We start from the raw sequence: 24,904 nt of genomic DNA on the forward strand, positions 1-24,904 counted from the left end.
GTATTTATGTCTCGATTGCGTGTCTGCAAAATAGCTCCAGGCAGGCGTATTTCGAAGTAATTCCCATATAAAGTATTCTTTGATGTGAAACAACTTTGGTTTCACAAATGAAAAGTATAAAATAAACTTTGCCAGCGATATATGTATACATACATATTCATGATAACGATAAATGCATCGAAATCGATAACAGTAAATTCCGACAGAATACTTGAATAGCAGCAAGGCTATCTCGTATAAGTGAAAAGTCTGTCTCTATCCAATATTATAGAGGCGTGGAAAACAGCTTGGATTACCTTCATTGCGAAAGTGGTAAGAGGAGTCTAGTCCTAACTCCTTCAGGCTTAGCACGCTTTCAGGGTGGGGGTGAGTAAATACTCTCTTGCATCAATCGATTACGGAGGTACAAAATGTATTTTGAGTGTAAATAAACAGTGACTTGAGCTTTTCTTAACAATGCGTCAGATGCAGACGTTTGTCGGCCATTAACGGAAACGAAAATGCAACCATTTATCTGCAGATGCTTAGTAAAGGTGTTTCAATCCGGCATTGCTGAAACTGAATTTGAAGACAGGGAAAGAGGGAAGCCCACGGGAGGCGTACTGGTGCTGCCAATTCTCCTTTGGAGCCTGATAGTGGACGATCCCCTTTTGTAAGGTCAACAGACAGTCAAGCGTACTCTCTTCAACTACGCAAGAGAAGGTCTTGACAAAGACAAGGTCTTATCTCGTGGAAACGTGGCGAATCTGGAATCACAATGGTACTCGAATAGCTCTTTGAGGTCAGGATTTAGCTGTCGGTATCTGTGGACCGGAGGTTCCTGTCCTAGACTCTTAGTGCATGGAATAACTTAAAGCTCCTGCAGAACACAATCATATTCAAGTACGTTGGGTACCAGAACATAAATAAGAGAGCAGAGAGAATCGAGGTAGTGGGCAACATAGCCATAACGAGAAGTTAAGTTTAACCAGTATGGAGAAAACGGCCCCCAATATCGATAACGAATGTACACTTGTTCAAAATCGAAGTTTCGATAGATCAATATTAAACCCCTTCCTGTATTACATAAGTATTTTCTTCTTCAAAGAATTGTATAGGCCCTGGTCTCTTAATAGCGGACCACGCAATGAGAGTAATAACTACAAATTTTTTTAATAAGAAGTCATAATTCCTCGCGGTCACAAGGTTTGTGGCACATTACTTTCTACATGTGGTAAGCATGCAGTGAATTAACATAATTAACATAATCGCTCTATGTTACAAGTTTTCAAATTACATGTAAAGCTTTTATTTTTTCTGTTTTGATTTTTGATGCTTCCGTATTGGAAAATGGGCAGCTAGCTAGCCATTGCAGTTGCCTTTTCTGACATTGCTGTTGTTGTATTTTTCGGTTATACATATGTAGATACCTAGTCTCATACCTATTTTATCGGCATGAATTTAGGATTTTCTTTGCTGGTGGCTACAGTCTAAAAACCTATTATTGCTACTTTTATTGTTTGTTGTTATTGTGCTACTGCGCTTCTGATGCATTGTTGCTACTTGAATTGACTGCTGCCAAGCATTGTCGCCCTGACTCCCTGACTGTTGGCTGTTGTCTGTTGTCTGCCTTATCGATTGTCGGTTTTCGTTTCGTTTGGCTCATTCATTTTTTATTACGAAACATACATTTAATTTATTTCCCACTGCCTGGCGCATTTTTCAACAAAATCGCTGCTGCTGGCTGAGTTGTTGCAACTTTTTTGTACAATTTTTCTTGAATTATTTTAGAGTTCATTCACCCGTCGAAGCGATGTAACAAATAATGCCTCACCGTCGACTTTGTGTATCTGACAATGTAGCGCTGGCGCTGTTGTTTTCCACCGAATTTTTCAGGCATTCAGGCCTTCACTGTTCGGCAAGTTGCAAGTGCACTCGAGCGGCAATTCTGCTGAATGATTTTTATTTATTTTTTCTTAGATATCATCGCGGCTGCACTGGCTTGTAGCATAGCGCTGTTTGCATTGTCTATGATTACGCCAAAAAACAGCAACAACACAAAAAACCAGCTCTCGCTCTCTTCTCGTTTTCCACTTCCTTCGCAAGCTCTTGGGATCATGTTGCTGGCAACACGCGGGGCAACATTGCTGCTTTGTTGTCATTCATTCTCGGTTTTCTTTTGTTTCTTTGTTTTCTTTTTGTCAATTGTGCGATTTTTCATTTGCGTTCGTTCGCTTTTTTCACTCTCGTGTCTACGCTGTTGACGTTGGCTGCACGTGCTATCGCATTTTGTCTTTCTCTCTGGGTTTTTGTGTGATTTGTGCTGTTTTGCTTGTAGGTTTCTGGGGTGTACCCGCCCATCTTTTTGCCATTGGCGTCGTAAAGTCGGCCGTTACTTTCCTCTTATTAGCTTGGCTAGTTGATAATCGCTAAAATTGGTGGCTTTCCTGTTGTGTGCCGCAAAATGCTGCATATTTTCAGTTGCTGCTGCGGTTGCGGTTGCTGCTGGTGCTGTTGGTGGTTGTACGAACTGCTCGCTGCTAAATTGGGTCACATGCCGCGAAATTCTTCGAGTGCAGTCGCATATTTGTACATTCACTTCCGTGGTTTTGTTTTCATCTCTGCCCTCTCTTACTGTGAGTCCCATAGCGCAATTTTCTCAGCCTCTACCACGATTGGAGTCTTCCCCTTTCAAATTAATACTCTCCGTGCCTTTTTGTGACACAAACAGGTCCATTCTGCGCTGGTAGTAAAAAGTTTGTAACCGGTAAATAAAGTAGCCGTCAATTTTTACCGGTAAATTTTGTTACCATTACAAAGTATTGCCCCGTGAAATATGCAATGCCAAAATGTCCACAATTCTTCATAGCTGAATTACCAACGTACCTAGAATCGCGGTGACAAGAACTGGTTACATTTTTTGGTAATAAAATTTTCCGATTACAAAAAATTTGGGTAACATGCAGAATAGACCTGTAAGTAGTAAATATGTATGGGAATTTAGTGCGTAAATCATGCGGTTTACAATCCAGGGCTCCTGGACAATAATAGCATCTTTTTCTTTGTCGAAGAGGTGTACATAGGTGCAGAGTTGCAGACGCTGCTTCTGATCGATGAAGGCTTATTTGCAGAAATTTGGTTATTTGCAGCTCGATAGAGTCGGCCCCAACTACTACTTCCGATAGTGTTCTTGGAATGTCTCAACGTCGGTTTTGTCCGAGTCCTCCGTTTCCGCCGCCATAATCAGGCTCAAAGATTTTCCTCCCAACGCTCGAAGCAAGATTCTCGTCACCATTCGTGGATTGCGCGGCGCATTTGCAAGTTTGATGGGTTGGGTTTTCTGGATTTAGTGTAGCTCAATTCATGGCGTTTGAAGTGGCTGCCTCTTGCCCTGTGCAATGCCACTATGCTGCGCCGCAGTCAACCAAGAGTTGAAATGCCTGCCTTGTATAAGTTGGCCGACCTCTTATCGGCGTTGGAAATTAGAAGGACGGTTACCTCGTGCCCATGATGCCAGAAATACTGAATACTATTTTAGATTCACCGACGGCGGTAGTGCCACTGCCTGTTGGAGGTAAGCTTTCTAGAAGTCGAAGGAGTGAGCTCACCAGAGCCTTATCCCGAGTTCGGTCATGTGTTTTAGCGGGAATGCCTCTCGCCCTCTTAACTACAATATTCAAGATTTCCTTTTTAGCACCTGAACCACCGGGATATGCGTCCATTCTTTTACTGACAGTCTTGGTACCTATCTATCCTCTATAGAAACCGCTTTAGAGCTGTCGTCAGGGGTTTTGCTTGTGGCTGCTCTAAATGTTGTCGTCTGTCTGTCTGACTCGTTAAATTTAGCTGCATCAATCGTATACTGAAATATTGGATTTTCTACCCGGCTATTGGCAAAATAGATCCAACTGCGTCGTGGGAGTGCAGATTTACATTTGTATGCCGTCATTAAGCGGCGTCCGATATCAGCCAGGTGTTAATAATGACATTTTTATTAAATTTGCAAAGTAGTTGACAGGAGACACTTACATACATAAGTATGGATGTTTGTTTTTAACATACACACTGTAACCCAGTGGGAATTAGGAGCACGTAATAATACCTTATTAACAACTTACTCTTCACCTGGCAGTCATTACCATTTCCCTGCCGAACGTCCCTTACTTTTACAAAGGCATGGCCGCCTTATGTAAGTAGGAATTTAGAATGTACATTTGGTATCAGACATACTTCTGAGCCGCTTTACAAAGTAAGTTACTAGTAATGCAGAGCAGTCGCTCGGAGTAGTTCGGTGCTTGGAAATAACTTCGGCTGCACGTTATTTTGCAACTGACAACGTAATGTGTCTTCGGAGGTGTTCATTTTGCCCTTTACTAGTAGATGACATTGGCCATGATGACAATTTTGGTACTAAAAACTGAAAGAAAACATGGCTTACCTCGCAAGGTGCTTACCTATTTTCCCAGTGGGAATGTGTGTATTGAATGTGTGTGTGCAACAGGATAGCAATCCAATTAAGCAGCTACGTAATCGAGTGTCATTTTTAATTTATTAATGTCACCACAACAACACATACATATACATATACATATATACGTGCATGCGTGCGTCTATTCATTAAACCGATTGCCATATCGTCAGCGGCTATGTTAATACGCAACATGTGGCCAGTCAACAACAATAAAGTCGAGTAACGTAGTACAATAACGGTAAATAATTTAATGTTGTGGGTGGAATGAAAAGAACACTAAAGTTGTTGTCATATAAATTGACCAGACTGTATGTATATGTAGACTATCAAGTCAGGCTAATCTTCGCCTGCCTTCCAACTTGCTTTCACCAACCGGTGTGTGGGCAGAGATATCAGAAAATATCAGCCTGCCGCAGTTCAGACTGTGTTACTTCCGTTGGCGATGTCAATGCAACGCATTTTTTTTGTTTGTTTGTATCCCCATAGCCATTAGCTGCTGAATAAATAGCAGTCAACCGGGCACTCACTAAGTGGGTTAAATTCGTTTCAACGCGAAAATGCGATCAATCAATTGTGTTAAAAGCAACCGGTGTTTAACCCATTTTCTAGCGGCAGTTGTTGGTGCCAGGTGAGTACTTAATTTTAATCGATTTAGATAGGACACAGTGAATGGCATTCAGGCAGAATGTTGTCAGCTGGGCAATTTCAGTGCGTTGCTTAAAAAAGGACTAAGGAACCGAAAAAAAACGAAATAAATAAATATAAATAACACTTTAAAGAGTCCATAAAGAAAATCCGCTCTATTGGACACGTAAACTACAGAGGAAAACCTCGACTGTTTCTGGTCTAAGGACTGCCTGATAAAAATAATACGGTGTTCGCATGAGGCGATTTTCAAGGCAATTTTAGAGGCGATTAGTTGAATCAAAAGTTGGCTGCACCCCAACTACATTGGAAGCGATTAGTTGAAAGGCCGTTCACACCAGGCAATTTTTGCTTTCAACTAATACTTGCCTGTAAAATCGCCTCATGCGAACACCGTATAAATCGACCCAATTACTTCATATGCTGTGTAGAGTATCGCAGAAATGGCTCAATGGTTTAGTACGCGGTTTTTAACTTCATTCCAGTTAAGACTCGAAAGGACGCGTTCAAACTCCAATAGTCTTTTTTGGTGCTTCATGGCCTTCCATGAGGGTAACCGTCATCGCATCGACTGCCGAAAATATGCACCAGCCACTCAAGCCGTATCGTCCATAACACAAGGAGTACCGGATTTAACAGTTCTGTACCACAAATAATAAATAAAATTGTATCTGGCTACAAAACGTATTTGCTGTGGGCTTAAAATATGTAGGCGGTCGGCTCAAAGCATCCGCTTCTGCTGATGGGGCTGTCACGAATCAGGCTGCTTCGGGAATGAAAGCATTTACTCTCGGTCGACTCTTAAGGCTTCACCGGCTGGAAATGTGATAGGAATCTAAGAAGGATAAACTCTACATACCATCAGCCTCACTAATTCCTCACTTTCTACTGCCTCTTTGAAGCTCAACAAATCTTTCGTTTACTTATCCATATAATATTCTTATGCCGAATTTCCACTAGGCATTTAAATGACAAAAAATGTATGCCATTTAAAAAATGCCATGTGGAAATGAATTTAATAACTGTTTTTTTGATGTAATGACTCGATTTTTTTTAATGCCCGACTTTGTTATTTGTCATTTTTGCCATTTAATGCCTAGTGGAAATCCAGCATTACATCCATTTCACTCAGCATTCTTATCGTTAAAGAAAAAAGACAAGCGATACGGACTATCCATAAAGCGGTTTAAGACGCCGAATCATTTTAACTAAAGGTAGAGGTGATGCTGTTTGTATGTTGTGCAGCTAACCTTCGTTGGCGGTTTTGAAATCTATAGATTATATAAGATAGCGAAGTAATTTTCTCAGATAAAAAATAAAATAAAAAAACCACGATGAAAACAAACTTATACAATCACCATTCCGCGAACCTATAAGGAAATTTGATTATAGATACGCAATGATTGTTACAAATGACTTTTGGACCAAACGAGGGGCTGCGAACTCATAAGGCCGAGATTATACAGGACACAGACCCAAGACCATCACTGTGAATATACATCTATACCCCAACGATGTCGAATACCAACGAGTTTCGCTTTGCAGTAGCTACCGCGATGAGAATGGAAAGCAATCAATTGACTGCTTTCTGTGTGGATGTCCAGTTCTCCTGTCGAGGCCACTTAAAAACCTGTGTTCACGTTTCTTTACCAGTCTGGAAGAGATAGCGGAGGTGACGTCTGGAACCCCCTCTATTTTATTACGATAGGGGTATCAAAAACTTTCCACCCCTGCTTGGGTTTCTGCACTCGGAACCATCCTTATTTTTTTAAGTTTTTAATACGAGAAACAAAAAGTTTTTAACATACCGTAAGTATCCACGTGCCCATCATCACAAAATTATTATTTCACCACCATTCCGTTGACCGACCACGCCACGGTTGGCCTTCACCGAATTCAACCACCCGCCAGCCATCCACTTAACCCAGATTATTTGCGCTTGTGTTCGAGTGTGTTGGCTCAGCATTTAAATTTCAAATTCACTGATTTCACATTAACACATTCACCCTCGTTTCTCATTTCTCATTCTCAAAGTCCACCCCAGCCGCCCTGCCCTGCCTTGTCTTGGCTCATTCATAGCGAATTTTTACTTTGTAAATTTTTTCTCTGTTGAGGAAAGCTGAAAATTGGTATCACGCTGTAGCTAGCCGCTTAATTGTCTGCCCTGATTCGCTAAAATGAGTATTAAAATTAAGAGCACCCCCCATTCGTCCTTCACCCTTTGACCTGACCACACTTTGCAGCAGTTCGTACCGAATTTGGCAAACCCCTCGGATTGTAAAATATCTGAAGACTAAATTTGGACGTAACCAAGGAGAAAAAGGAATTGAATTGTCGGCCGAAAGTGAATGTACGAATATGTAAAACAGAAATCAAGAAACCCCATCGTAAATTAAAAACATTACATTGTTGCCACACTGTACACTTCGAGAACTTTTCTCACCTAAATCAAATGCTAACTTACGGCAGTCTGCTGGGCGTTTAAGATTTGCGTCTTTGCTTACACTTAGTTTAGTCAAGACCCGCCTCCCTACCTCCCTACCTCTCTCTTGTATGCATCATTTCATTATTCAGCAGGACAATGACTTTACGGAAAGCGGAAAGCGCAAGAAGGAGGTGAAGGATATTGTTTGTATTGTAGTAGTTGACGTTGTGGCTGACGTTTGTGATGGGCCAACCAACAACAATGCGCATTAAAACAAATCCTCAATGGGGAAACGAGTTCAAAAGCATGCGTGCTTACTTATTTACGTACGCCCATCATTGTACATATGTATCTAACCACATATGTATGTACACTAGGGTGGATCGACAAAAAAAGTTTTTCCAGTCCACCCCTAGGATTAAAGATATTTTGAAGGCGATCGCAAAAAAAATTTTATTTTTTTTTGCCACGCCCCCCCGATGGGCTATTTACTTTTTTTGACACTACGTCGCCATTTTAAGTCCGATTTTAATGAGCCGTACACCGTTGTTCATGGCTTGGAAGCCGCCACAATTCTTACCTTAATCATTTTAAAGAAAAAGTTTCACAGAATTTAAAGGCCTTTTCGACAGACTAAAAAAATTTGGAATTTAGGTATGATGTGAAACGAGATACCGACCGTCACTACTAGAATTTGAACTCGGAGTAAAAAATGATTAAGGTAAGAATTGTGGCGGCTTCCAAGCCATGAACAACGGTGTACGGCTCATTAAAATCGGACTTAAAATGGCGACGTAGTGTCAAAAAAAGTAAATAGCCCATCGGGGGGCGTGGCAAAAAAAAAAATATAATTTTTTTGGGATCGCCTTCAAAATATCTTTAATCCTAGGGGTGGACTGGAAAAACTTTTTTTTTGTATGGGGACCGATCCGCACTAATGTACACCCAAGGGCGTATGTACACATGTATATGTGCTCGTGGTTTTTATGTACATATATCTCATTTGTATTTACACAAGTGCTGGTGGTGGTGGGCACATACATACATACATACATACATACATAGATGCGTAAAGCCCGAGTAGAAATGTTCTTGAATGAGCAAACGGAATTAACAATGAAATGAGGTCACCGCATAGAGAATTGAGGACGACGCACGCACGACTGTGGAATGTGAAATGAAATTGAAAGGATAGAATATCCTGCGGGCCGCAGTGGGCATCGGGCGGCAGTTACGTACGTACATCAGCAAACAAATTGCGCCACAATAACTTACTTTGAATTGCGCCGAATTGAGTTTCTTCTGTATTCGTATTTGCGTGTGTGTGGTCGATATTTTACTGTGACGAAGGTGTGATTGTTGAATGTAGCGAACGTCAGCAACACGCAGTGACATAATACCTACCCCGACCCCGACTCGACAAGCGTGGGGGGCGTGGAGAACGCAATGTGGAAATCCGTAAGGGATGAAACGTTTTAAAAAGCTGACATTTTCAATTTTGTAAGCTCATTGTATGTGTGGAATCTCTCTTAGGATAAATGCTAATTTCACAAAGTAGATTGAATATTATTTCCACAGCTCTGTACCAGAAGCTTTTGTTGGGAAATTTCGATTAGACAAATTGTGAAGGATTAAAGGACTTTGTAAGGGAAAGTTAAAGTTTTGTTGTGAAAAGGGTACACATATTTGCATATATCGCCCATCCAGAACTAAAGAGCGCGTACTTAAAAAAAAAAAATATGGACGATTTTTTGCATTTATTCAATTTATAGGCTATATCCAATTAATGCAAATATTTTTGCTATACTTGAATCTACGCAATCCACAAGCAGTTATATTTCTGGAACTGTTTTTTAAGTTAGATTTCTTTAGATCTAGGTGTGGAGAAATTGGTAAACATGTTTCTTCTAAAAATGAATTTGATTCGCGACTTGTACCCATGCTTTTGCTCTACATAAGGGGCATTCCAAAGTAACGGGTGGTGCATTTTAACTCGCTTTTGCTCAAACTTTAAGTGTTTTCTCTTTAACCATTTATTTGACAAGTTTTAAACTGTTAACATTTGATGTCAGATATAAGTTGAATGCGAAGATAATAAAGCATAAAGCTGAATTATATAACTTTCACAGAAACTTGTTCTTTTTCAAGAGTGCCGGGTGGGACAATGATGATACCCCCCGTCTCTCTGAGCTCTTAGATTCGTTTCCCAATTTAAGACAAACTATAAATATTTCATTCATAGCGGTTTTCTCGATTGTAGTTAGTAGTTAAAGTCCATTTTATGCTTGATGTCATTATTATATTTGAAAAAAAAAAAAATCTTAGCTTGTGACGGGTGGGACAGTATTTGGTGGCGGGTGGGACGAGTCACTATTGAGGACACATAGTTCGGAGTAAAATGAACACTAATGATCTAATGTGAATATTTATTATATTTTTAAAAAGGGGACCTCGTCTTATTGTACGTTACCTTAAAATAAGCATTCCTTTGAACGCTTATAACTTCTCACCATAAATGTATTTTTATAATAACTTGCCACTGTTTTTAAGTTTATGAATTGTACTTTCTTTTTGGATAATAATTTTTTGCATATTATAACAATAAAAAAGAGAAAATAATGAAAAATAAATCGATAAAAATCAATTTTTTAAAGAATTATTATTTTATTATAATTTAATTAATTCGTTGAAATCAATTTATAATTCCGTTTGGAGAGAATGCTATCAACGCCTTTACTATTTCGCAAATTATATATTTTTCCATCTCAGATACGAAGGACGTCTTAATGGAAATGTCAAATGTAAGGCACTTGAATTTCAATATTAATTAATTTGCCTGTTGATCAATTTCGAGCTAAGCACAAAAAATTAATAATAATGAATGCAGAACACCAAGTCGAAAAAAATGTGCAGACAGTGGTGCAGGAAGGATCAAACTTGAAAAAAAAAGTTTAGTTTATTTTAGTTTTTAATATTTTTTATAAAAACCTAGGTAGTTACACAACAAACATCACATAAATCTGCTTTTTAAATTTTGAACAAAAAATATAAAAATTCGACAAATTTTCACCAAATTTGCAAACTTTTTATTTAGAATTTTTAGAAAAAGTTTTGGTATGCAGTTTTGTAGCCCATTCAATTTTGGTATAATAAAAAGTAAGTTTCAAGTAGCTAGAAAATACCGTATATTTTTTGAAAATTTTTTTTTGTTTTGTTTTCGTATGAAAAATGAGGCCCGTACTTCGAATGCGCTTTACAACAAGTTTCGACACATCAGCTAGGAGCAGCGTTGCGTTTATGATCCAATCGGACCACAGCTGGTAGTTACTAGGGTGTTCGATTATTCGCCATTTTTCCGAAACTGGTTTCCCAGTTATTCGAAAAAGTGCAATTTGAAGAAAACCGGTTCCCGATTTTGAAATTAAGATTATTTACATAGTTTAAAAGAACCGTGATGGAGGCTCCTTAAAAGTGTATGGCCCTGAATTAAGTATGCCAAAAAGTAGAATTCAAATATATTTGAGTCTTCAAGTTGGTTTATTTTTTCAGGGAAACAATCTCAGCCATTAAAAAAAATAAATTCAATATAATTGGCAATAAAGAATTATGCCACATTAATATAGTATTCATTAAATTACAAAAAAAAAAACAAAAACAAAGACGATTCCTAAATCTTTGAAAGCTCTATAATGCAAAATCTGAATGGCTTTCATTCAAATCCATTTCTGTACACTGTACCGTCCCGAACACATATTATGTGTATGTACATACGTATGTACGTTTGTATGAATGTATGCCAGATTGTTCTGAGTGACCAGTTCTCGCGACATTGAAATAGTGGCAACGCATGCAAAAAATAAACGCCTTTGTTTTTGTTGTACTCTTGCATATTATACTACATATTTATGAGGTTGTTCCACTTCTACTACTAAATTACGCGAAATATTTTGTATTTTGTTTTTATTTGTATTTATTTTTTTTGATCGATTTCTGTTTATTTTCTTCTTTGGTGTTTTTTTTTCTGCAAATATTGTTACCCCTCTAACAGCTGAGCTAGCGAATTATGTTTGTTTATACTTAACTTACGAATATATTTACACACATATGTACATGAGTATATGGTACTTATTTTTAAGTGTTGTACCATTAAATGGAACTGTCACATTTTACTCTCCTAACGTAGCTGTTAGACGTGGCAAGTGCAAGTCCTTTTTATTTCCGAAAATCAAACTTTCCGCTACTACTTTTTGTCTGTTTACACGTTAAATGCAGACAAGTTCACTTTGGACTACGTTACCAGACATTTTTATGCTTATAACCGGAAAAATTTACTTAACCTGATAAAATGTGCACAAAACAGTCACAAAACGTCGAATGCATTAATCTTAAATACCCCATATCAGTAGAATAAATTAATTACACGTATTTCTCATATTTCATTCAATATTTTTATAATTTCATACGCGTCACACGGCAACACTCGATTGGTTTGACGGCACTTGCAGCAAAAATGAAAATTGCTGGTGCAGCACGAGCAATTCTTATTTCCGAAAGTGATTTCTGCAAATATGCAAAACGGACTTTCTGGCTATTTACACGAGAAAGTAGACTTTCAAATTTTGCTTTTGACAGCAAAATGCGTAGAAAAAGCGCTTGCATTGCCACGTTTAACCGCACCTGAAGCCTTGCAATGTCTTTTGCTTGCAACCGCATTTTTCCTGAGCGCTTGAAGTGTTTTAAATTGCAAATCTTTCTGTTAACTTTTTGTTTATTTTTCAGCTACTTATGTTCGGCAATATTCACACTAAACACTTTTAGCTGCATTCTGTTATTTTGTGTATTTTTCTTACTAAATCATTTTATGATTGTGACATGACAGCTACAGACTTGGCTATGTCAGCGAGTCGGCACATTGGCGCTCAAGTGTCTAGAATGTAATCGAATTAGATTTAAACTTACGCTTACGTAATATTGAATTATAGAGCAAATTTTTGAGACATTGCTGGGTGTTTAATTTTGATTTCGGATATGATCGATGACTTTATTACATATACTTTTTTTCATAAAACGTCTTATTGCTTTCTTACCAATGCAATTTGTTGTATTTGAGTTTGCTTGATATTTGGGTCTTTGAAAGTAGTGATGAGTACGTGACTTTCGTTAAAATTTGCAAGGTTTTTAAAGTGAAATTTTTTTTTTGTTATTTTTTCATAAAAATGTAGTTCATGCTTTAACCAAAACCATATAAATCAAAGTTTATACAGAGCTTAGAAAAATTTAATAAATTTTCATAAAAGCTTTGAGCTTTTTAATCTGATTGTTTAGAATTTTTTTAGTATACAGTTTTGTAGCTCATTAAATTTTTGTGTAATAACGTGCAAGTTTAAATCAGCTGCAAAATTGCGTTGATTTAATTTGTTTTTTTTTTTTTGGAGAAAAAATAAAAAGAATTTAACTTTAAAACCTTGCAAATATTTAACAAAAATCACCATGAGCAGTGTGTATGTACATATGGAAATATGTATAAAGTTGAAGTGGTTAAATTAGCGAAAATATCAAATCTCAAATTTTATAAAACCTTTAATTTCATATCAAACAAAAACCTTTTAGTTTTGTAAACACTGACCAATTTAAAATCTTTCGAAATAAATTAAAAGTAGATAGTATAAATACTATAAAGTTCAATATGAGCAGTAAGTAAGAAAGTATTTTTTTTAAGCAAAAACCTCCATCCAATAGGCCAATAATTTCGCCTAGAGCATTCACCCACCTATTTTGCACTTCCAATGTGAATTGCCTTTTGTCTACTTACCAGTAAAATTGATTAGCACAATTTACCCCGAATTACCAGCGATTTTCGAAAATTTTAATTCATACTTTAAATAGCCTGTCTTAGCTGTCACTGCAAATTACCACATTCAATTTGACAATGCTTGGGTAAATAAAATTATTTAGCACATTTATGCAAAGTGGCTGCGCCGTAAAAGGTCAAAATTGGGGCTTAAATAAATTTGGTAAGAATAAGGCGGCAATAAATCAAGTGTCTACGTAGATACCTACGATTGGCATACAATTGTGTATGTATTTATATACTTATTGCACCCAGCGTTAGTCTTTGTGAAACGGCAAAATTGATAGTAGCCGTATTCTTTTGCCACTGCGCTGCGATTCGTGTCAGCTAAAATATTTCAGAACTTGGCGCTATTGTGACGCTTAGTGCGGTGTTCTGTTCACTATGCTCCGAATCGTTGTACCTCCTAGTGAGCACGCATCCTATTTATCCGGGCGATTGCCATGTCGTTTAATCTAATTTAATCTCAAGTGATATCTCAATAACTGAAACCAAAAAAATGCAGAGCCGTTTCTTAGAATCCTGCCACCTTCTTAGATCCTCTGCCGGTTTGTTCTAAACTATGTGTGTGGCTGTGCGTTGGGCATAGTAATTGTTTGCATAAGTGTATATTTTCTGTGCGTAAATAACAAATTAAATGTATTTTATGTTTCTCTTTACATACATACATATGCTCGTAACGAAGTAAGTACTTATGTATGCTTATGTACATATGTCATAAACGCCAACCACAAATGTGAAACTATGGCGTCAAGAGCTGACTAAAAGGCGATCAGGCGAGATTTGCAATTTTGTTGCGTATCCAAAAAAGGAAAATATGTATAGTAAAAAAAAAAAAAAAAACTAGAATGAGTAAAAAAAAGCGAAAAATGTATTACAAATAAGCGTTACCAATGCATCGAATGACACACTGCACTCACTAGCTGCCTAACAGATATGAATAGTGCGATAATACCTGATTTCGGTTTATGACATGGCAAACGAAACTAATGCAGTGCAGCTTAACTTCATCTGACAGCCAATCATGTGATCGAAAAAATGGCTGTCAGCTGACCAAACATTCGCAGCTAAGCTCAAGGCTGCCGGTGAGTTCGTGCACATAGATATTTATGTATGTACATACAAAAGTGGTTAACTCCCTCCATCGCTTACCAGGTACATACATACACATGTAATGATTTTAAAATTTGACCCACAATATAATGGATTTTGTAAATATTTTTTCGAGAATGAGACCTCCAATTCTAATATCAACACTCTTATTTGTACTAATTTTAATTTTCTGACCTTTCTGACGCCAACGCCGCCGACTGCATGCAATTGTAGGTACCGTCGTCACTTGCGATTTACGGTGTAATTTTCTAATTCGCATCAATTGAAGCTCGTTGTTTGCTGCATTAAAAATGCGCATAGCATCAACACGTCCGTCCGTTCATTGCTTATCAAAACCATTTAACAAGCGAGTGCGAGGGCGTAGAGACTTTCGAGAAATGAAAGCAGTTTGGATTATTAGGCATGTAAGCCACTGATGCGGCAGTTTGACGGATGCTCAACCTTTTAACTAAGAAAGTTTTAGATATTCCAAATTATTAAAAGTGACGTGCGAATTATCGCATCTCAAAGGATGACAGCGCAAACAGCGAGCATTCAGAGCGAATAGCCAATTATGCACATAATTTTTTGCTCTTCAGGTAGATATTAACGTTTGGTGTTTCTATTCCATGTATTTTGTAGAGCACTTCTCTTGGATTTTGGTTTTATTTTTCTGCAGAAAGTGACACCTCCCAACTAAAATATCGACTGGCTTATAGTCAATATGACCTATCTGCAGTTTTCACAAAAGTGAGATTGCTATATAAAAATCCACCTTAGACCTAACTGTCATCGATTATGCTTGCCTTGTACATCGTTTTTTTTTTTTTAGAAGACAACTAAAGAATTTCAAAGTTAAAATTGCAGTCAGAGATGACAGTTAAGTCTCAGATGGGTTCTAACATCAAAAAGTAGTTTTTGTGAGAACTGCACTTTTGGTCGTATTGAATATCGATGGCTCAGTGAAAGATCGACCTATCTCGGCAGGCAGTTCGAAAACGCCCTACGTCAGAAAACTTCAAAAACACGCCCTATTTCAGAATTTGATTCAAGAACGCCCTACCTCAGAATTCGGTTCATAAACGAACTGGTATTCATAGTTATAGAATTGAAACAGAAGGCACTATTATTTAAGTGGTTTGCAATAAATTATATAAATTATTATTTTTTTTTACAAATACACCGTAAGTTGAAATTAACCCTGGAGTACTGATGTTCGTCGATTCGACGACTGCTACTTTAATTTTTTCTCATTTTTTCTGCACTGAGTGGTATGATTTCGGTTATATTTTAGTTAGTCCTTTCTCTTCTGTTGTTGAGAGAAGGCATTTTTTTGTTTGGACCGGCAGAGAATTTAGTCCTTTTTTGATACGCTTATATAAAATATGTACACAAAATAGAAGTGTATATACGTATATGTAAAATATATTGAGTAAACAATATTTTTGAGTTTTTATGAACCTAAAAGTGGTTTTATTATTAAGCTCAAACATCAAATTTATAAGTTTCCTATTGTTTTTTTTTAAACAACAGAGTTTTAGTAAGACATTGTCGAATCGACGATCATTGGTACTAACGTATGTAAAATATGGTTAATACTCTAGCGTTGAAACAAAATAATTTAATTCACTTTTTTATGGTTTGAACGAATCGTGAGTCCAGTCGAGTGGACAAAAACTGCATACTCAGAATTTTGAATTGACACTAAAAATTTTGGCTTGGGGTATATTGTCATCAAACAAACAAATTTTAAACGTTTTTAGCCGACTTCCAAAAAAGGAGGAGGTTATCAGTTCGTTCGAATATATTTTTTTTTTATGTATGTTACCGCATAACTTTGGACCACGTCAACCGATTTCGATGATTCTTTTTGCATGTCTCAGAGGTGGTCACATACTAATCTGGTTTAGATCCGATCGTTGGATCATGAAATATATATATATATATATCTTTTTTTATGTGATAATTGAAGCCGGTTTTTTGCTAAAAATTACTTGTTCATGTTTACTTTCATGCCTCCCTTCCCGCTTTTTCCATTTCTCCTAAAAAACATAATCGTGGTACAAAGCTCAATAACAATATTGAAATAAATATTAATACCCGGCAATAATAGTGACAAGGACAAATTTTAATTGACTCTACTCTAAAAAAAAATTAATTTTGAGTTGTGTCGTTATTGCAGAGTACCATCGATAAGTATATATGTACGTACACTCCTATCAATGCTTTTGCCATCATTATACAAACTTATCAGACTATTAATAAAATTTTTGATAAAGCGAATACGGCTTCTTTCTACGGTGCTTTTTCTTTGCGTTGACACTTGATTATGAAATTAAATTTGTTTAGCAATAAATTTACACTTCTAACTTCAATTGCTGACAAAAATGTCTTTTGCTGACTCACAATCGAAATCGCACACACAATGAAGGGGAAAGAAATCCAAACTTCTGTCGCAATAAACAGAAATTTGTAATAGAGAATTTTTATTACGAAATACAAAATTATGTTTCATTTAAATACGTGCGGTGAATCATTTTGGTTTTCGACAGACGATAGAACGATCTGCAACAGCAATCAGTTTCTGGAATTTCATCCGGAAAAATCCGGAATTGTAAAATGAAAATTTGAAAGCCAAAAGATGTGAGTTTCGAGATGGTGCAGTTCATAGCGAAACTAGGCAGAATATTTTCTTAGACGAACTACTTGATAAATATGTTTCATTACCAATACACATATTAATTTGTTCTTTTTGGTTGTTCTACTGAAAACTTTCGTTTAGATTTCATGACAAACAGCCAAGGTTAGCCCCAAAAAAAAAAAAAAAAAAAAAGTATGCCCTCAGTATCGGTGTGGTTGTGTGTCCATACCCATTGGTATTTAGTACTTCCACATTTACATTTACACACATACAATTGTGTTATGCAATAAAATGCAATTCTGCAAAAATTTTGCGGTTCGAGGTAAATGTTTATACTTTCAGATGTAAGCAAAAATTTATTTGTGTACATTGCATATCTATATGTAAACATACAAGCTGCTGAGCGCTACTACCATACATACTTATGTATGTAGATATGTATGTGCCATTTAAACTGAAATGTGTCATTGTTTGGCTACTTGTTGTTATTCACAATATAATGCAACCTTGCTTAAACCGACTGTGACCTCAGCTCTCCCTTTTATGCAAATGAAGAAGAGTGTTAATTGCACCAGTTTTACTGTTTTACTACGAAACAGATACATCCAATACTTACTTACTTACTGAATGGCAAAGAGGAGGGTAAAAGAGGTAATCCATGTGTGCATTCATTTGTATGTATTTTACTACTCGCATTTTAATGAAGTGGTGCTTTGGGTTTGACATAACTCAGGTTCTATTCTCTTTTTTAAATAAGTACTCCCTAAGTGTAAGCAGAGCAACGTTAAAGTGATGTGTCTTATCAATACTTGACAGCTATTATCGTTTGAAATATTTATTAGGGGTATTCTCTGAGTCTTGCAAAGCTCTTGCACGGTGCACAGATTGCACGGTAAAAACCGGTTTTCGCATGGGAAAGCAAGGGCTTTGCAAGACTCAGAGAATACCCCTATTTTTGTGTTGTTACTCCCTCCCAAAACTCTTATGACCTCATTTGTAAAAAATAAAATAGATTTAAAGTGCTTTATGAAGTGACCTGGGTGAACGTGGGTGTTAGTTAATATATTTTCGAAGGTACATTTATAGAAAGTAGGTTAAGTATCGGCTATTTTCTCGAACTTTAGTTTATAATCTAAAAACTCGAGTCTACGTTTTACGCACTTTCTTCAAAGGTGCAGGTACTAATTCAATATTTACCATATCAATTTAACCGAATACAATTTTTCAAACAGGTGGCACCTCTCTAATATTTCTTTGTTCTATACTTTATGTTATACCTCTGGCAATACACTGGTGAAAACTACATTGGTTTTCATGCACACAGACCGACAGACAGACACACATTCTAAAAATTATTTATTTAGCTTCTGTTGCTCTAATAAAGAACCTTGTCAAGTTGAAGTCTCCTAGCTATCCTACAATTACTAAGATTCTCGATGCTATGTTCTCGAAGTCGGTCTGTTTGAATAAAATTGCTGCACCTTATTGAAAGCATAAAAACTAAATAGTACCTCATCGAAGGACTTTTTGTTGCTGTTGAAAATTTCGACTATTTTCTAATAAACAATTGTTTTTTCCTTGAAAGTTCGGCAATTTTGTTAGTCTTAAAAAAATAACACAAAAAGCAATTTCTTCGATTTGGTACTGGACTTATTATTAAACTAAAGAATTTTCTTTGTTGTTCGAACTACTACTAAACAGAAGATTAAGTTCTCGAATATCTCGAACTCACAGTGGGCTCAGCATCATCGGCACATTTCTCATTTATTAATTATCGTGAGTTAGAAAAACACTGACCTTTAAAAACTTGAAATTCTACGATGACGTAAATATTAAAATGCCCAGCAAAACGAAAAGTGATGATAAAACAACAACAACAGCAAAACAAATCAGAGGAAGAAAAGAAAACATGAAATATAGAATCTTTTGGTAACGAAGCGTGTGAGGCAACAAACAGGCGTGTAAGGTAAAATAAAAATAAATACATAGAGACATGTATACAGATGTTTACATACATACATCCCTGTAGGGAACTCAACGAACCCTGTAGGATCTCGGAATAGACTTAGGGTACACTACAAACTACATAGACTGCAAGGTGATTACAAGTAGTCCAAGGTTTGGTTCAACCACATTTAAAATTCTTTTTACATTTAACAACGAATGTCCTAGGCTCGGTCCAATTGTCCGCTTCTGCATGATATTGTAACCAATTTATCGCTTTCAATAAAAAAAAAACGCAATAATGCATACGTAATGAAATACATAATTATATAAAGGGTGATCCCTCTAGACCTTTGTTTTTAATTGTATATAAAACACTTAAAACAGAACTGGATCTCAGAATCTTTATTATTACCCGAAAAAACAATCCTTAACATTTTTTTTTATTTGAAGTGTTCATCGATAAGATTCAAACATTACTCTCGTAAATCGCGTAATGCTGGAAAAAGTAATTGCAAATTGGACCTTCCGAATGGACCACCTGCAGCGTAGTCGTGGCCAACATTTGAATTAAATTATTTTTAAAAGGTAAATGTCAGAGATTGTTCTTTCGGGTAACAAACAACGGTCAAGATAACTCTATCTAACCTTTTCTTTTTGTACAGAAGTATTTTTGTTAAAAAGAAAATTGAGAAAAAATGTCCACACGCATTTGTTTGTATGCACATACACTGCCGGAGAAAGGATTCGAGAATTTTCCACAATAAATCCAAAAATTTTTGTTTAATTTTTTTTCGGGCTGATTTCTTTATAAAAAATGTTCATGCTACAATATAAAAAAAAACATTAAAATGTATTTTCTAAAATTTGTGCAAAACTCAGGAAAGTTCCATAAATTTTAGTGTTGGGCAGTATCGATACCAAAAGTACTCAGAACTCGATTTTCAAAAGGATCGATAGCACCCGACTTTTAAAAGTATCGATACTGAGTACTCCAAATAACTCAAAAGAATTCGAAAGTACTCAGTACTCACAAAAGAACTCGAAAATACTCAGAACTTAAAAGAACTGGAAAGTATACTCAAAAATACTCTGTTCCAGTAACCGCTTTGATACATGTACTCAGGATCGATTCAAAGTACTAGAATAGACTTAAACATTAACGGTATTCAGAAACGATTGTACTCAATTTGCAGTTCCAATAATTTTCAAGTACAATACTTGTACCCAGTACAGTTAGCCATTCATTTGACGTAATTTGTGATTCATATATTAATTTGAATAAGTATTGAAATACTCTGGAAAATACCCGATCCTTACAAGTATCGATACCAAAAAACTCGATCCTCAAAACTACTCGATTTTTTTAATTTTTTCCAGTATCCACGCATCTTCTGTCATAAAAATAATTTGTATGGAAAAAATGTGAAACCCCTTTGACAAAAAAATTCTCAAAAATCAGCGCGATTGTTTTTTTTTTTGTAATTCAAGCCTATATTTTTTGATTCCAAAATTTAAAGTTAAAAGTTAGGTGTAGTAAGTGAGCAAAAAGTTAGCTAGTTATTTTAGTAGTCGACTAGGAAATTCCCTACAGGGTATTTACATTTGGTTGATTACTCTCAAAAGTGATAAATGAAAATAAATTGTTTTTTTCTTTAGTTTATCCACTGGCATTAAATATGGCATGCAGAACACGTAACCTTTTTAGCTGTGGGAATGTAATTCAGAGTAGACCAGCAATAGTGCAAATGGTGGTGTGAGCGTAAAAGCCGATGAGTGGAGCGAGTAAGCACCGGTTTTTTTTTTTAAATTTTATTGTTTTGAGCGGCTCACAGTGCGAAAAAAATTGGCATAACCGTGACGGAAACCGGTAAAACATGCACGTGCTCGGTTTTAGCCGCAAAAGCAGCAGGTCAGCGCAGCGCAACTCGTTAATGAATCAGATAATGAAAATCGATGTGGTGAGCGAGAGTGAGGTGCCAACGACAGTTGTTGTAGTTGTTGTTGCTACAGCCAAGTGCAAACGAGAATAGTTGCAGCCGCACTTTTCGACCATTGTAGACTTTTTTTATTTTTTTCAAAAGCTAAAAAGTTCAACCAGCTGATATTTATGGATGTTCTCCTCTTTGAATCGATGCTTTGTAATCTAGCTTTTAGATTTTTCACAGCAAAATCTCAATCTATCATTTTTCAGTTTCCAGTCATCTCAACTGACAATAAATTTGCTTATACAAGCTGGCAGTTTTTTTGCATTATTTTTCTTATTTTCTAGTCACTAAATTGCGCTTTTTGTAAATATGTATGTATAGACATTTTCGCTGTACTTGTTCAACGTAAGCAGCGACCACGCGCTTTTCCAAACAATTTCATTTCCAACTGCAACAACAAATAAACTGCCAATTTAGATAAAAGAAAATGCTGCACTAAATTAAAACAACAAACAATAGGAAATTTTGTGCGCAGCTTTCCAGAGACCGAAATAAAATTGACGTGATTTTTGGAAGGAAGATGGGTTTGGCAACAGGAAACAGAAAAGGAGAGGGGAGCAAAATGAACAACAAGCGGTAAAAGTCGTCAACAGGAAAAGAATGAGGGTAGAATATTGAGATTGTAGCGAAAAATTAATAGCAAATAAATTTCGAAGCCCATTTATTTAATAAAATAAAATAAAATAACCAAAATTAATCGAATAGCCAGTGATGTGCGAATGCGAAAGCGCAGCAATAGGCGGTGCAAAAATAAATTGCGCATGCTGATCTCGCAGCTGATTATTTGTGTGCATGTGTGTGTGTGTGTGTGTGTGTGTGTGTGTGTTGGTGCTGGGAAAGCGGAAATGTGACGTTCATCATACGATGCGTTGAAAGCGCGCGAGCGAGCAGAGTGCACGCTCCTACCCACACTTTTACATCTATCTGTGATTATAAACACATGCCGGTATAAAAGAATCAGAGTTCACCGGCAATTGCAGAAAGAATACAGCAAAGTATTTATATTCATACATATTTAAATGTTGAGGTGGAACTGAAAACCAAACGATTGCACTGCAAGACCAGGGTGCGTCCAACGTCTAGCGAATAAAAGATAAAAACTATACGTCAATATTTTATAAACAAGAAATTGACAAACTAAAGGTTACAAATATAAAATATTGTTGAAAAATCAACTTTAATAGCAAATATCGATTTACTCGGAATAGGCGCGAAAAAAAATTTAACCACAACAGATGGCCCCGTTTGTCCTTGAATAGCAATGCTGAGGTAAAAAAGGCATGATTGTTTAAGAATACGTAAGTCAAAAGTAGCAACAAGCAGTAACCGAAGAACCTGAAGGTATCTAGAAAAAAAAAACGGCGAACACCAGCCCAATCCGATCGACATTTTCTTCAGACATATTAACTAAATTTCAATATTGGTTTTTAAGGAGACTATTAAATAGGGCATCGACAGATACAGAAACTCTGTTCTCTTCAACACTCACAAGCCTTGTTTGGTTTTAACTTCATTGCTAAACAGTTTAAAATATGGCACTTTGTTAATGTGCGAAGGTCTGAATTAGGATAGTTTGTCTGAGAGCGCTGAGTTAAAACAAATTTAAGATAGTTCATCGAGTGAACATCGTTTTTCGTACGGAGTTCAAGATATACGGCTATTGACCAGTTTAGATGAAGTACACTGAGGGGAAAAAATTTTAAAACTAAAAAAAAACGTGTTAAATTTAAAAAAATACGCATATAAAAGAGCACCAACCCAACTCGTTTTAAATTTGAGTATTTACGTTATAAAAAAAGTCGTTGTGAAGTGCGCAGATGCTTTCTCGTTATACGAAATTATAATTAAGAAGAAAAAAGAATTTATTTTATGTTACCGTCTGATGGTAATTGAAACCGGACCCTCTTGGCAGCAACCAATTGTATCAAGCGTCTTTGCACACTCAGCTACAGCCATACATGGAAATGTGTTTTCAAATGTTGAGTTTGAATCAACATCACAGCGCGCGATTAGTGCATTTGTACAGATAAACTGTGCATGCTTTGTATACATATACTTTCTTAATTACATATGAAAAAGCATACGAGACGTGCAAAACGGCAGCCGTGCAGTAAAAAATGCTTCATTTTAATACAGGCGTATTTGAATTGAATATTTCCATTATACGTAGTGTATGTATAATGGAAAGATCCATTTCGTTAACACTTTTCACTAGATTTAAATACGAGCATTTTTAAATGGTAATCAAATAATTTTTTTTTTATTCTTACAACGCGTTTTTTTCTCAGTGTACGAGTAGTCGATTACAGCACCAAACAAGAAGGAGAAGAAATCGGTTATTTTTTGCTGGGAAGTATTATTTTAAATAGGGCTCTGCTTCTCGCTTTTTTGTTAAATTGTTTATACTAGATGTATGAAAAAAACATCAAAATTCTTTTTAAAAGTTAAATTTGGTAACCTCATAAAAACTAATGATTTTTATTGATTCTTTTAGACACTAGCAAATACCCGCCATACTCCCCTGCACTTTAATACTATTTTTGTGTTGTTACTCCTTCCTAAAACTCGTTTATCAAAAATAAAATAGATATAGAGAAGTGAGATTTTCAAACAAATCTTCGGTTTCTTAGGCTTTTTCATTTTTTATGTTTGTATGTGTGGAAGGTATTTAGAAAGTAGGTAAAGAATTGACTTTCTCCTGGGAATTTAATTTTTAATCTTATAGTTCGTATTGCCAATTCTTATTATTATAAATTTTTTGTGCCAACATGTGTATTAATAATGAAATTTCTATCCTCCTTTTTCCAGGATCGCCCAACCAGCTTCCGGTGGCATTATTGGATTATGCTTTTTGAGGATTTAACTTAGATTTGAAAATATCATAATGTTGCATTGCACAGCACGTCGTCGTGGAGTATTTCTATCTCCATAGATATTTAAAAAGTAACAAAGAAAAAGTACAATTAAAATATAAGAAGTCGTCTACTAGCAGCACGTTCCGTAAACAATTCTAGTCAAATCTAAGCTCACGAAAAAGTTTATTTAATCGAAGCATTCAAAGGCCAGCAGCGGAGTAGCCGAGAACGAAAGGGCACAAGAAAAAAAAGCGGAAGAAGAAAAGAAGCAAGTGGGACCTTAGAGTCAAAGCCCGAAGCAAAGCAGTAAAGTATTTGTAAGAAATAAAAATAAATACAAAAAAGAAAAAAGAAAACAACGTCTACCAAAAAATCCCCTGTGGCAAACTTTCTAAGCGAAAAAGTTAGAAAACCATGCCATACAATCGTGACACATCGGCAGCTCAGGCCGATAAATTGAGCGGCATCGAGGAGGAGAGCGATTTGTATGAGGGCTTTGCACCGCACGTCGACACCGCAGAGATAAAAAGTTTAGATTTCTACAATCAAAAGCCGTCAACCGGTAAGTGTTTTCACATTAAACTAAAACCAACCAACAATGTGAATATATTTTCTACACTACACTAATGTTAATCATATGAATAAATATTTATTTTGGGCGCGTCATGCGAGTGGGCGTGATTAGCAGAAAAGTGTCAAAAAAGCCGCCAAAAATGTGCAAAACTTCCACTTGGTGGCGGCGGTGAACGTGCCTGCGATTGCAGATTTTCCATTTCATAAGTACATCTGTATTTATGTACATAAATATTTCCAATTAGAAATTGTAATTGAACTAAAGTTTTGCGAAATATTCAAATTATTGTAGCATTAGCATCGGCGTCCATTTTCTTGTATTTTCTTTTGTTCCTTATTCGCTAATTTAATGAATTGAAAATAATCGCTAAATTTTTGATTGAGTGCCGTGCCGCAGCCAAAGAAATCAGTAAAATAAATAGTTTTTCAAAATTCCTTTT

General features: G+C 36.3%; 1 protein-coding gene across 8 annotated transcripts in view; it reads left to right on the forward strand.

Moving 5' to 3' along the window:
- The window catches only part of LOC118741400 (GTPase-activating protein skywalker), a 223,776-nt gene that overhangs the window by 95,637 nt on the left and 103,235 nt on the right, over positions 1 to 24,904 (forward strand). For all 8 annotated transcript variants that reach the window (XM_036473369.1, XM_036473359.1, XM_036473361.1 and 5 more), the window contains one exon: positions 23,845 to 24,453. In XM_036473369.1, the coding sequence (XP_036329262.1) occupies positions 24,306 to 24,453 (148 nt within the window). In that variant the 5' untranslated portion in view covers positions 23,845 to 24,305. The remainder of the gene's footprint in view (positions 1 to 23,844; positions 24,454 to 24,904) is intronic.

Source organism: Rhagoletis pomonella, unplaced genomic scaffold (genome assembly GCF_013731165.1).
Source record: "Rhagoletis pomonella isolate Grant_MI unplaced genomic scaffold, Rhpom_1.0 Rhpom_scaffold_00006, whole genome shotgun sequence".
Classification (NCBI taxonomy): Eukaryota; Metazoa; Arthropoda; class Insecta; order Diptera; family Tephritidae; genus Rhagoletis; species Rhagoletis pomonella.